The sequence below is a fragment of the Leptopilina heterotoma genome, unplaced genomic scaffold (genome assembly GCF_015476425.1).
Source record: "Leptopilina heterotoma isolate Lh14 unplaced genomic scaffold, ASM1547642v1 Lhet_372, whole genome shotgun sequence".
NCBI classification, from domain to species: Eukaryota; Metazoa; Arthropoda; class Insecta; order Hymenoptera; family Figitidae; genus Leptopilina; species Leptopilina heterotoma.
Window position 1 is genome coordinate 347,100 of NW_025111050.1, and position 13,636 is coordinate 360,735.

At 29.8% G+C, this 13,636-nt stretch overlaps 1 protein-coding gene across 2 annotated transcripts; it reads right to left on the reverse strand.

Annotated features, from left to right (window-relative positions):
* Positions 1-1,689: 1,689 nt before the first annotated feature.
* Positions 1,690-8,800, reverse strand: LOC122505824. 2 transcript variants are annotated; one of them, XR_006301952.1, is made up of 5 exons: positions 8,666-8,800; positions 8,000-8,173; positions 7,484-7,679; positions 2,323-2,500; positions 1,690-1,828 (listed from the first exon to the last, which is right to left on the reverse strand). XR_006301952.1 is itself a non-coding variant. In XM_043617670.1 (3 exons), exons 1-3 carry the CDS (start codon positions 3,003-3,005, stop codon positions 1,706-1,708), a joined length of 324 nt encoding a protein of 107 aa, XP_043473605.1. In that variant the 5' UTR covers positions 3,006-3,053; the 3' UTR covers positions 1,690-1,705. The 2 variants fall into 2 exon arrangements, 1 of the variants encoding a protein (XP_043473605.1); XM_043617670.1 differs by lacking the exons at positions 7,484-7,679; positions 8,000-8,173; positions 8,666-8,800 and adding an exon at positions 2,983-3,053.
* Positions 8,801-13,636: the final 4,836 nt, after the last annotated feature.

Below are 13,636 nucleotides of genomic sequence, written 5' to 3' on the forward strand. Positions count from 1 at the left end.
TATGAACTTTTCAATTTCTTTTTATTTTTTCTTTTCTCTCATGTTATTGTTTTCACAATTAATTTTTTTTAACAATTAACATGAAAGTTTAAGGTTTCAGAGATATATCCATATTTGTTATTAAAAATATGTTACTCAGTGTAAATAGATATATTATTGAAAAATTCCTCTTTACAGACATTGCATTATGATACAAAAGATCACCTTTGGTTAAGGAGGAAAAAGAAAATTTGGACACTGATTGCTTTCAAAATACCACGAGCCTTTATTATTCAATGTGACTTCACCTGCATTTCATTGAGAATTCGTATGTCATTATCGAACCTATTTTCAAATGAAAATTCGTGCAAATCCCGTACAAATTTTAATTGTACGGGAAATTTTGAATTTATTTAATCTTCAATTTTGAATTTGTAATTTCACTTTTAAGACAACAAAATTTTATTTAAAATGTTAAAAACAGTTATGTACAAAGTAGTAAGTGCAATTTTGTATTAATAATAAAAATTGATTTTTCGATTATGCATAAAATTATTTTTTTTATTATATATTATAATTTTCATTTATTATTATTTTTAATTTTTAACATGAGGGTGATTTCTTGAATTGGCCTGACTAGTCGAAGCCACTATATAAAGAAGAAGAAGAAAAACATAAGGGTGATACTCCGAAAAGATTCATTTTTGTTTAATGAAATAAATGAAAAATTAATTTCTTAAGCTCTGAAATATTTAACATTTCTGTACATTGATCATGTAAAATTAGAACTTTTACAAAGGATTTTTCTTTCTAAAATTTAAAAAAACCACATGTTAAAAATTGTTACATGTTTTTTTCAACATTTAAGACCAATCAAATTTAAAAACAAGTTTCTTGATTTTATAAAAATAATTTTTTCAAAAAGAAATTTTTTCAAAAATTATATTGTTTAATTTATTAATTTAAATTTCAATAACAAAATGTACATATTCATTTTTCACCGGCATAATGAAAGGAATTAATAGCTATTCAATAATTTTTATCCGAAAGAAGCCATTATCCAATAATTTTAATCTGAAACAAACCATCACACAAAGAATACAAGAAGTCAGGAATGAAGATTAACATATTTTCCTCTTTTCATTCTATAGCAATCGATTTTTTGCAAACTTAAAAGTGATTGGACAGTCTTCTGGTCAAAATCTGGAATAAAGTATAATTTATATGGTATTTGTTATAAAATTTTTATTATTTTATTTATTGGTATAAATAAAATACTATTTATAATTATTAATTTATATTTTTGTGTTAATTTAAATATTTAAGACTTATGAACAATATTACTTTACCATTAACACTTGAATCTAAGAATGAAAAATTCGCATGCATATAGGATCGAATTCTAGACCTTGGAGACACAATTAAACGCTTGCGTAGAATTTTATAAATTTTTTTCAAATAATTAAATACTATTGCAAAATTTTATTAAAATAATAAATATTAAAAATTATTTAATTTAATTGAGGAAACTTTTTAAATATAATTAAAATTTTGCGAAAAATGTTATTAAAATTTTCGAAAATAATTGAATTTTGAAGAAGAATTTTAATATTTCTATAGATAATTGAAATTTTGACGAGAATTTTTTAAAAATCATTTGTAAATTCTCTAAAATTCGCCAAATTAATTAATTATTATATAAAAAAAATTCCCGGTTTGAAATAAATTAAAGAATTAAACGCCCAAGTCTCGTCACCGTTGCATTTTGATTCACTATCAAATGAAGGTAAACTCCGTACGGATTGCTCCTATGAAGTTCCTTTTCTTGAGCATTTTCAATTTTCAGGATCTATTTAAAAATTGTAAATAATAATTATTATTATTAATAACAATAAATGAATATATTGTTTCAAACAAATCGAGAATTAAGCAGCCAAAAGTGGATAAGTGCATTTTTACTATTTCGAGAAATTTAAACAAATGCAATTTTACACATAACCAAAGTTAATTTCAAAATAGAAAAAATATATACACATTTTTTATATCAGAATACTTTCTTAGACTTAGAAGTCTCATTATTAATTAAAGTAAATTATAAATAATGAATTTCATAATTTAGGGCATAGTTAAAAAACTAAAATTTTAAATCTTGTTGGTTAAGTACAAAAATTTTTAAATTAATATAATTCTTTATTAACAATATTTTTCTTAATGTAACAGTGATTATTTGGAAATTTAATTAATTAATTATCATTCTCGGAAAATGCAAAGTAAAAGTTTTTTTTAAAAAATGAACTTTTCAACTTTTGGCCCCTTGCTCCTCAATTGAAATTAAATTCTTACATTATTAATTTCCGCATTTGTTTGCAGCATATGAATGTTACCATTGAAGGCTGTTACTTGACAACGTTTTCCATTAAAATCTTTTAATATGAATGTAAAGAACTCATATCTGTGCTGAGTTGTTGGGTTTGTCAAATTTCGTAATCCCATTATGGTTTGAACATAACCAGTAAAAGTTCTGTAAAATTTACGAAAGAATTCAATTATTATTTTTAAAAATTTTAATAAATCCTTTGAAACAGTTTTATTAATTTTATAAGAAGTAAAATTCGTCGCAAGAATGGAATTATTTTTTATAAATAATAAAATTCTTCTGAGGAACTTAACAAGTTAACAATTTTAATGAACTTCATCAATCAAATATTTTAATCATAATTATTGTCCGACAAGATTATTTAAAAAATTGAAATACATTATTTGTTTAAGTCAATTATTTTCAAAATACATTTAAAAAACTACATTATTTTTATAAAAACTTAAATAACTTATTTAAAAAAATTTAAATATTTATATTTATTTACAAAAACTTTAATAAAATTGTTTAAAAGAATTTATTTTTTTATCAATAATTTTAATTAAATTTTAATAGTAAAACTATTAATTAAAAATATATATTTTAATGTACTATATTTTTTATATTAACTATTATAAAACACTTACCCATATGTAGCACTATTAGCCATTTGAGCGACTGTTTTGTAATTATAATACTTATTATTATAATTGATCTTTATATAAATACTTATTTATTATATATAAATACTATACTTATTTAGGGTTATCCCCGAGTTAGTTCCGACCATTAATAACATTCTGTTGGATCCAACAAAACACCAATAGCCCAGAGTTAACTTAAGGCGAGTGTCCCCAAAAAATACATTGTGTACGAAACTTTAGAATTATGTATAAGGGTGCGATCCCATGTGAGCAGAAAACGTCGATCAAAAACAGAGAATCATGAGTGCAAAAGAGATAGCTAGATATTGTTGTTCTTTTCACTTTTATAATTTTCTGCTTTCGATTAACGTATTCTGCTCAAATGGGATCGCACCCTTAAACTTTAGAAGTAAAATACGCACCTAAGGTACATCTTACGCGCCCAACCCTGGTTCTTAGTTTCAATTTCAAAAATTACAACATATAACCTTTCCAAAATTAAATTTTATATTGAATAATTATTCAAAAGTTCTTAGAGAATTTAATTATTTAAATACAACATTTCAATGTTTTATAATACTAATACTGCTTTCTAAATTTGAATCAGTTGAAAATCATAGTTTTCATTAACTGACATAACCAACACCAACCAAGCAACCAACCTAATTAACTGACAATGGCTGTTTTCGGCACTCGCCCCGAGTTAACTCCGGGTCAATGGTGATTGGTTAGACCAACAGAATGTTTTTGATGATTGGATAATATTTAACTCGGGGTTAACCCTGGGTCAGTGCCGAAAACAGCCATTATCGACATACATATCATTTTTTAATACATTTGCAGCTAAATGGAATTTTCTAACTTCATCTTCGCAAAGTTGATGTAAACATCTTATAGCTAAAAATTATTACGAAGCTGAACCGAAAGTTACTGTATTTAAAGTGTACTCACGGATTTCGTTACATATGACCTATGACCTAAATTTATATGTTCATCTATAACTGCTATATATTGAGTTTTAAATGCATCATTTGATTCGAATCTCTTTTAAAATAATAGTAATCGTTTCAGAGCTACTTTCCGCGATTCGCCTAGGTTTTTATTTGATCTAAATGGGAGAGCTACTACGAATTTGCCATTTACATTTCTTTTAGTATGATCTTTGAAATGCCTTTCGCAATATGATTCATCTTCAATTTCGTAGACCCGATCCGAAGTACGATTTATAATTTTATAAGGTCCTGCGTACGGACATTATAAAGGTTATTTTAGAGCTCTAATTATTCTCACAAAAACATGAGAGCAAGTCGACATGTTGTTAAAAACAAAAATTTTACGCTTGTGATGGTGTGAGACAGGGACCGGTTTGATTTCACGCATATGACTTCTGAACTCATCAAGAAACAAACAAGGCTCAGCGGAGAGATTATCCGGCAGAACAAATTCACCCGGTATACGTAACACCTTTCCGAACACATACTCTGCGGACGACGTCCCACAATCCATGACCGAGGTTCTTAATCCCAAAAGGACGGTAGGAAGAACTCGAGTCCAACTAGATGTAGAATGACACATAATCGCTGGGGTGTACCGTATCTTGAAATCCACGTGTCAACAAAAGCATGTGCGATGGTATTAGCTATGTCCATGTGAACATGCTCAAAACGAGAATCCGGAGCGACGAATTGAGCAGGTAGTAATATATTGTGTTTTGAGATTTTTGCTCTCTAGCACTCGACGCAATTTTTACAATGCTGTTTAATCTGTTTGTGCATTTCTGGACAAATGTAACACTTTCGTATGGTTCTATCTAATACACGAGCACTCGGATGTGTAAGAGAATGAAACGATTTAATGACTTTCTCCTGAAGAGGCTCTGGAATAAAAAGGCGTATACTATCACCGGCTATATCGCAATAAAGTTCGACATTTTACGGACCGTAGACGAATTTCCTTAACCTGATGGACCAATCTGATCTTGATAACGCCCTCTTCAGACTTTCATCAGATGCCTGAGTACGAGCAAGTTCCGCGAGATTAATTTCCGAATCAAAAATTATCGAATCGACCCTAGACAATGCGTCCGCAATAATATTTCCAGAACCCGCAAGATGTTCGATTGATGTGGAAAATTCGGAAATGTACGACAACTGACGTTGCTGACGAGGAGACGCTTTTTCGGATTTTTGTTTAAACGCAAGAATGAATGGTTTGTGATCAGTGACGATTCGAAACATTCGACCCTCTAGGAAATGACGGAAATATTTGATAGATTCAAAGATCGCGGTAAGTTCCCTATCATATGTGCTCTAATTTTTCTGAGCAGGTGAAAACTTTCTCGAAAAGAACGCCAAAAGCCTCCAGGATCCATCAATCTTTTGCTCCTGTACTGCACCCATCCCAAAATTTGAAACATCCGCAACGAGTCGGGTTTCAGCGTCGAGTTTTGGATGATAAAGAAAAATCGAGCTAGCAATTTCCTTTTTAATCTGCTCAAAAGCATTTCAGCTTCAGGGGTCCAATCTATTGGAGTCTTATCGTTCTTCTTAGAACCAGAAAGAAATGAATTAAGTGGAGCGAGTGTACGAGCAGCATGCTGGATACTACGCCTATAAAAGTTAGGAAAACCTAGAAACTTACACATTTCAGACACTGTTTTGGGTTTTAAATAAGATACGGTAGCCTGAATTTTCTCCGGAGTTAACCAAAAACCTTAATGATCGATAACGTGACCAAGGAACTCTAACTCATCACCGACATATTAGCTCAGTCGGATAGATGCTTTGCTTGGCGGTCGTTTAAGGACCAAGGGTAAGTACCCTTGGTTCGCGCCCATTTGGCTTGGTATTTTTCCGGCACGTGAGACAATTTGAGCGAGAGGTTCGACGTCGAGGTACCGTCGATTATTGTCCGGTACACACCATTAGAACTCGACTGTCGATAAACCGGTTGTACTTACTCAGGAGAGGTTTTCTATAGTTTCCCTCTCCACTAGCGGGAAAACACATCAGACGGGTGGTCCAGGCAAATGCGAGTACTCCTAATTTTCAAGTCGCTCTGAAGGCGCAAAATTTAGTATTTAAGTTTGTCAGGGAAAATTTGTAAGAGAAATTTACGAAAATGTAAAAACACTTGTATAGACAAGTATGTAAGGCTGAAGACAGGTGTATAAAACCAATAACTCTAACTCATCCCTCTCAAACTGACATTTATCGTCTGCGCAAATTAAAATCGACAAAAAACTTCGTCTAGATGTTTCTTATGTTCCAATGGGTTATTGGAAGCAATAAGAATATCATCTATGTAAACGTATACATATTCTAAGTCACTCAGGGCTTGAAAAATGTAACGCTGAAAAGTCTGAGCAGAATTTCGCATGCCAAAGGTTATCATAGGGAACTCGAACAACCCGAATGGGGTAATGATAGCAGTTTTTGGAATATCGTCATGAGCTACAGGAATCTGATTGTAGGCCATGTGGAGGTCTAATTTGCTGAAGATCGTTTTACCCGACAATCGAGCCGAAAAATCGTGCAAGTGTGGCACTGGATATCGATCCGGTTCGGTTACAGAATTAAGACGGCGATAAGTGTCACAAGGTCGCCATTGCCCAGATTTCTTAAGCACCATATTAAGTGGTGCTGCCCAAGAACTACTGGAGCGTCGACAAACTCCTGTATGCAACCAAATTTGGAACTGAGTCTTTGCTGCTTTCAACTTTTCCGGTGAAAGACGTCGAGGTCGTTCTGCCAAGGAAGGACCATGTGTTACAATATAATGGTAAACGATAGGAGTTGATTTGGTAATTCCCTGTGCCAGACCGGTAATCTCGGGATATTTTGCCAATATTTTAGCAAAAGGTATCTGGTGATTGACTGTGTTCACGCTACACGATAAGACTTTACGAACTTCGACATTAGTATGTAAATTAGTAATCGAGTCTATTAGTCGACGATGATTAAGATCGACGATGAGGCCGAGATTCGCTAATAAATCTGCTCCGATAATAGGATAAGGAACTGCCGCGACGTGAAAATTCCATTTTATATCCCTCCTGAGTCCTTAATCCAATGACATATGTTTTTCTCCGTAGGTTGAAATTTTCGAATTGTTAGCGGCGAATAGAAAAATATCCGTTGGTTTAAGTTTCGAATTTTGCTGGACCGGAAGTAAGGAAACATTGGAACCTGTATCGATCAAAAACAACAATCCGGATCTACGGTCGCGAACATGAAAACGCTTGGAGATAACGCCGAAACCGATTGTCTCCGAACGAGGAGGCGTATCTAGTTTAAAGATTTATTGTTGTTTCCTGATTTACTCGAATAAGAACAAGGCGATTTGCATTTCGTTGCTTTATCGCCAAACTTATGATGATACCAACAATTTAATTTCTCATTACTAGAAGATGAACGATTCCTATTATTTTCACGACCATTGCGAGATTTAGATCGAGAACAATCTTTGTTCGCTAAATATTATTATTCTTGTAAAATATATTTACTAATTTTTCCCGTCGACTTTCCAACGTCTTCAATTTTCCATAGATCTGGAATTTTTTCGTCAATTATTTTATTAACTTCATGTTTTCCCAAGCAACGAATTTCCGTATTTGATTGAATACATAATTCAAATGATGTTGTTCCTTGATTAAACGCCGGATTTACTGGTTTTGCCGCTACTCCGTCCAAATGAACAATCTATTTTTCAGAACATATTTGTATAATTTCAAAATAGTTTTTCGATCTTGAATTATATTTATTTAGTATAACAGAAATGCAACTCTAAAATTATTATGTAATTAATTAATTATAGTTATAAGAGTACTAATATATATTTTAACATTTTTTATATTTACTTTTTTATTTAAAAGAAAATTAATATTTTTTTTGCGAATGTAAAAACGGCAAGTATTATTTTTTAAATGAAATTATTAATTAATTCATTAAATAAAATTGAATTAAATTAAATAATAAATTAATTAAATACTATTAATATTTTAATAATTAAAAATACGAACCTCACTGGATTTAATAAATGGTAAAACTTTTTCGACACGTACAGCTCCCCATACTTTCACTTGAATAGTTTTTCCGTTGTTGTTATTAACTAAGAATTTCAATACTTTTTTTTGGCGTTCTCTTTCCCTATAAATTCAATGTCATTAATTTGACTGATGTATCCAATGAAACTTCTGAAAAAGAACACATTATTATAATATTAAATAATTAATATAATAAATAAATAACAATACAGTCAGGTCCCCATACTGTTAGATTCCAAACTGTTATGTCCTCAGTAGTGTTATGTTTTTGCATAACCTCCAAATTCAGAAGTGTTAGGTGACGTCATGTTACGTCACCAATTTTCAGGGCCGTATTCTTAAGCCCAAAGAAAAGGGGGCATATACTTCTAGGCCAAACTTGAGGTGTATATATTTACGTTCCTGAAAGGTGCGCAGTAGGCATACTTTGAGCACATAACAGAGCTGAGTCAGGAGGAGTGGGAAATTTCTGGAAATGTAACAGTATGGGGACCCGACTGTATAATACACCAAAAATTTAATTTAAATAAAAATAATAAATAAAAAAATAAGTAATAAAAACAACTTATGTTTCAAAAATTTGCAAATGTTAAGTTGTGTGCCTGTATATGATAAAAAATTATTGTACTGAAATTTACTTACATAGTCGAATCCTGATCCTTAATTTGTTCAATCATCTCATTCGAAGAAAAAGTAACAGGCGGCAAAAAATTGAAGTAATTTACATCCATTTCGAAATCAATTTCTTTACAACGATGGTAGTTAGTATTAATATTAAAATATATTAAATAACAAATATGTCTGTATAGAGAAAATTATACGCAAAGAAATGCTACGATTTTCAAATGTTTTATGTGGGATGGGAAAACATCAAAATATATAAAAATTCCAGGTTGTTTAATTTCTAAGAACCCAACTGCGCATGCACTCAAAAGAATTAAGATTGGATCTATTAGAACAACCAATCAACTTAATTTTCTGAAATAGAAAATCTTGGTCAATCGACAAAACTGTCCAAGGTTTCAGATTTTCGAAAATTAATTTGATTGGTTGTTCTAATAGAACCAATCCGAATTCTTTTGAGTGCATGCGCAGTTATGTTTATAGAAATTAACTAACCTGTAAATTTTCATGTTTCCCATAGTACAAAACATTTGAAACATTTGAAAATCGTAGCATTTCTTTGCATATAAATTTTTCCTTACAAAGAACAAAGACATATTTTATTGACAACTATCTGACATCATTTATCTGTTTAAATTATTATTATTTATAATATTTAAATTTGTCTGTGAGAAGAAATAAGTGATAAGTGATAGTTCAAGACCATAAAAAATGTCACAAAATCAAGACAATGATAAGAGCGTCCTGCCAGAAAAAATACTAACCGAAAGTGAAAATGGAGAAAATTGTGATGAAGAAATGAATGAAGAAGAAAATATTGAAGAACATTTTTCATCAAACGATGCTTTTCAAAGTGTGGAAGCTGAAGAATCCAGCGTGTAAATAAAAAATTATTATTTAAATATTAACCATATTAAAATAATATATTATTTATAATTATTTATAATTATTAATTATTAATTTCTGTAATTAGTTAATATTTAAATCTATTACTTTAATTTCGCAACTTTTTTTATATGAATTAGGTACATTGTGTTTTAAGTTAATCAGTGACAAAAAAGATTTAAACCATTTTAATTAATTAAGTATTATAATTTTATTTTCAAATATCAAAATAAAAGCGAAGGTCTGTGAAGGAAGGTCTGTGAAATTTTAAGGTTACAATTGTCGCCCGACAAAATACGGCACTGACTGATTTAAATGACGTGAAATAGGTAAATAAACATTTTTCAACCACTTTTTCTCTAAACACAGACACTTTTTACAAAATAGGCCAACATACAATTGGTAAGAATCTTCTTAATAACCTGAATTCAAAAGATTGTTTAAATTCATGCAGAAACGCGGTTGTCAAGCGGTTGTAAAATGTAAAATTGGAAATGATTGGAAAGTAATGTAATGACAGACAACAAGAAGCGGATTACTGCCAGTCGCCAGAAGAGGGCAGAAGCATGCAGAGAGCACAATGGTCCAGCTGTTATATTCTTAGCATTACATCACTTTCCAATTTTACATTTTACAACCGCGTTTCTGCATGAATTTAAACCATCTTTTGAATTTAGGTAATTAAGAAGATTCCTACTCGTTGTATGTTGGCCTATTTTGTAAAAAGTGTCTGTGTTTAGAGAAAAAGTGGTTGAAAAATGTTTATTTACCTATTTCACGTCATTTAAATCAGTCAGTGTCGTATTTTGTCGGGCGATAATTGTAACCTACAAATTTTACAGACCTTCCAACGCCGTTAAAACAAAAAAATGAAATAAAAATATAAAATTCGTATTGTGTTTTAAAAATATCCAACTACTTTTTTATACTTGTCAATGTATAGTTCATACAGGGAAAACAATATAAATATTTTGTGAAGAATTCTCACTCTAAATCGTGATAAATTATAAATTCTTATTACATCGAGTTATTACAAAAATAAGAATTATATAAAAAAAGATATTAATTAAAAAATTGCAGCTTTGAGTTTTTGTAGAAACTGGACTCAGTCCCCTACTTCGAAATTTTCACAATAAAGGAACGCAGGCGCGGAACCTGTCAAAATAAATGGCCGACGCGACGCGAAACGAGTGTTTCCTTGCATTCACTTTGTCTATTTTATATAAAAAAACAATAACCAATCATTAAAAAAAGAAAAACATGTTAAATGCACTCTTTATATATTCATATTCCTTAATTCACAAGTTTTATTCTTTCCACATCTTCATACTTACAATTAACAACTAAATACATCGGAAAATCTTACAATCATACGGGATTGAACACCTACCTAACCATACAACTAAATATACGCATAATTATAAATGGCATAATTATAATCTAGTTATCAATAATCAAGTAGAGCTTTACATGACTTTAAACTCGTTAACATACGAAAAATAATTTTTCTTTTTGACGAAATAAGCCATTTATTTGTTTAAAAAGTAAATAATTTGTTTATAACAAATGTAATTGTTTGTGCTAATAAATTTTTAGTTTTTGAAAGAATGTACATATTATATAAACATTTTATGTTTAAAAATTGGACAAGTGCGAGTTGAACTCGCACTGCAATGGCGGGTTCCGTACACAAATATTAAAACAATACTTGCAACATTTATCGGTAATTGGTAGAATTAAAATAAACAATTAAAAAAATATATTAATATCATTTGATAAAAAAAATAAATAAAAAAATTAAAGTATTGTATATATCTAATATTGTAATCAATAATACCGTAAGTGAGGCTAAATTCGCTCAATTTTTCAATTCTTTTTTAAATAACTTCGGGAAACGATGAAAATAAACATTGGCACTGAAAATATATAATCTTTAACCCTTTATCTTTCCTATTACTGCATAAAGAAATTGAAATATGTTGCAGAAAATTATTTATAAGCCGTTTTTTTGTGAGCGAATTTACCTTTAAATGATGGGTAAATTCGCTCACCATTATTATTCTGGCAAAATATATTATAATCTGCAAAAATGAAACTAAATATTCTTTAGAATCAATAAAGAAAAAAATTAAGAACAATATTCAAAGTTATTGGAATAAATATTTAATATTGTTTTATCAATAAGTAATTAGATTCAATCATTCAATCAAACGTACTCATAACCATAAAAAAACAAGGTTAAGTTTGACAGTTTAGTGCTTAAACCGTTTTAAATCGTTTAATTTTCAGTTATAAGAGTACTATTATTTCAAAAAATCGAATTATAAATTAAAGTAATTAACATACTTAAAATATCCAGGCCCAAACATCTTTTTTGTAGACTTATTTCCTGAGCGAATTTACACAACAAATTTGAATTTTTTTTTTTTAATTGATTTTTTGCAGAATCTGTTTATTGCTTTAATTTTTGTGCTTTATGAATATCATGTTGGAGATACAGGAAATGTAATGTTCAGAAGTATTCAACTTAAAAATTTTGAAGTAAAGCTTTATTTCCTACTTTTTCATACTACTTGTTCAATATGAAAATTATTCACTTGTGTTTTAAATATAATTTCTACTGAAAGTTACCAATGAATTTGCTGCAAATAAATTTTAAATTAAAGTTTACCATTTATATTAACCAAAACAATTGTAAATCTTAAATATTTCTGTCTAAAAAGTATGTTAATCGAATTTTAAAAAATAGACATCGGTTGAGCGAATTTACCCTACATGAGCGAATTTAGCCTCACTTACGGTAAGTAGAGGAACTAATTTTGAAAATTTTTTTGTTAAAAAATCTAAAAAAAAATTTTTTTAAATTTTTTTTTCGATTTTTAAATATATTTTTTGTGATCAGACTGTAAAAATAGACTAATAAACCCATTTTTAGTTAATTCGATCAAATAATGTAGAAATTAGAAAAAAAAATTTCAAATTTTCTTTAGTTTTTCCTTGACAACGCTATGGACATTAATACATAGCAAGTTCTCTATATTTTTCCTGTAATATTCGCGATAAAATACACCAGTATGCCAAATTTTAGCCCTCCATGTTGAATAGTTTAGAAGTTAAGGGGGGGAATGGTCACTTTTTATGCATTTTTGGCCAAAAATCTTGTTATTTCCTTGACAACGCTATGACCATCATCTCCAAACACATTCTCTATATTTTTCCTGTAATCTACGTGTGAAAATAAATATCTGTACCAAATTTGAGCTCTCTAGGTCAAATAGTTTAGCCGCTAGGGGGGGACACGATTTGGCTACGGACAACAGAGTCTCACCAATAGGGTTCCGCCGATACACCGTAGGTGTACGGAACCCTAAAAATGCATAAAATGTTTACAAATGTCAAAGAAACTTGAATATTATTCATGTAATCCTTATATGAAATCAGCAGATATGCAAATTAGGTAAAGAGAGACATTCTTATTGACATTGCCTTTAGAGAAAGAAAGAAAGGTAGCCGTTACCAGAGAAAGCGTTATCGGCGCCGTTATCCAGACGTTATCGAGACCGTTACCTTTGGAGTTTCTATTACTATATATATTATATATATATACATATAATAGACTTTTCTTTACATTTCCCTTGCGATGAAGGAAGAAAGAAAATATTACCTGGGTTCTCCGAGGTAATCCCCATTACAAAGGCTATTGTTTAAGGGTTCGTAATCCTTCTTAGGGTCAAATACAGGCCTATATATATATATATATATATATATATATATATATATATATATATATATATATATATATATATCTATGAGTGCGAAGAGGACACTCACGTTTAGGGCCTACCACCTAAATATAAGAACGAAAATTTAATTTAAAAATCATATCGTCGATTATTTTCCTTGGAGCACGTTCTACGTGTCTTCAACGAAATTGAAGTATAACAATTTTTTTGGGAATTCACTCACTATAGGTGAGTGAATAAAAAAGTTAAATTAGTGAATTATCAGTGAATACTTCGTGAATTAGTAAATAGTGATTTAGTGAATAGTAAGTATTAGTGAATATAATTAAATAAGTGAATATTAAATAATAATAGAAATACA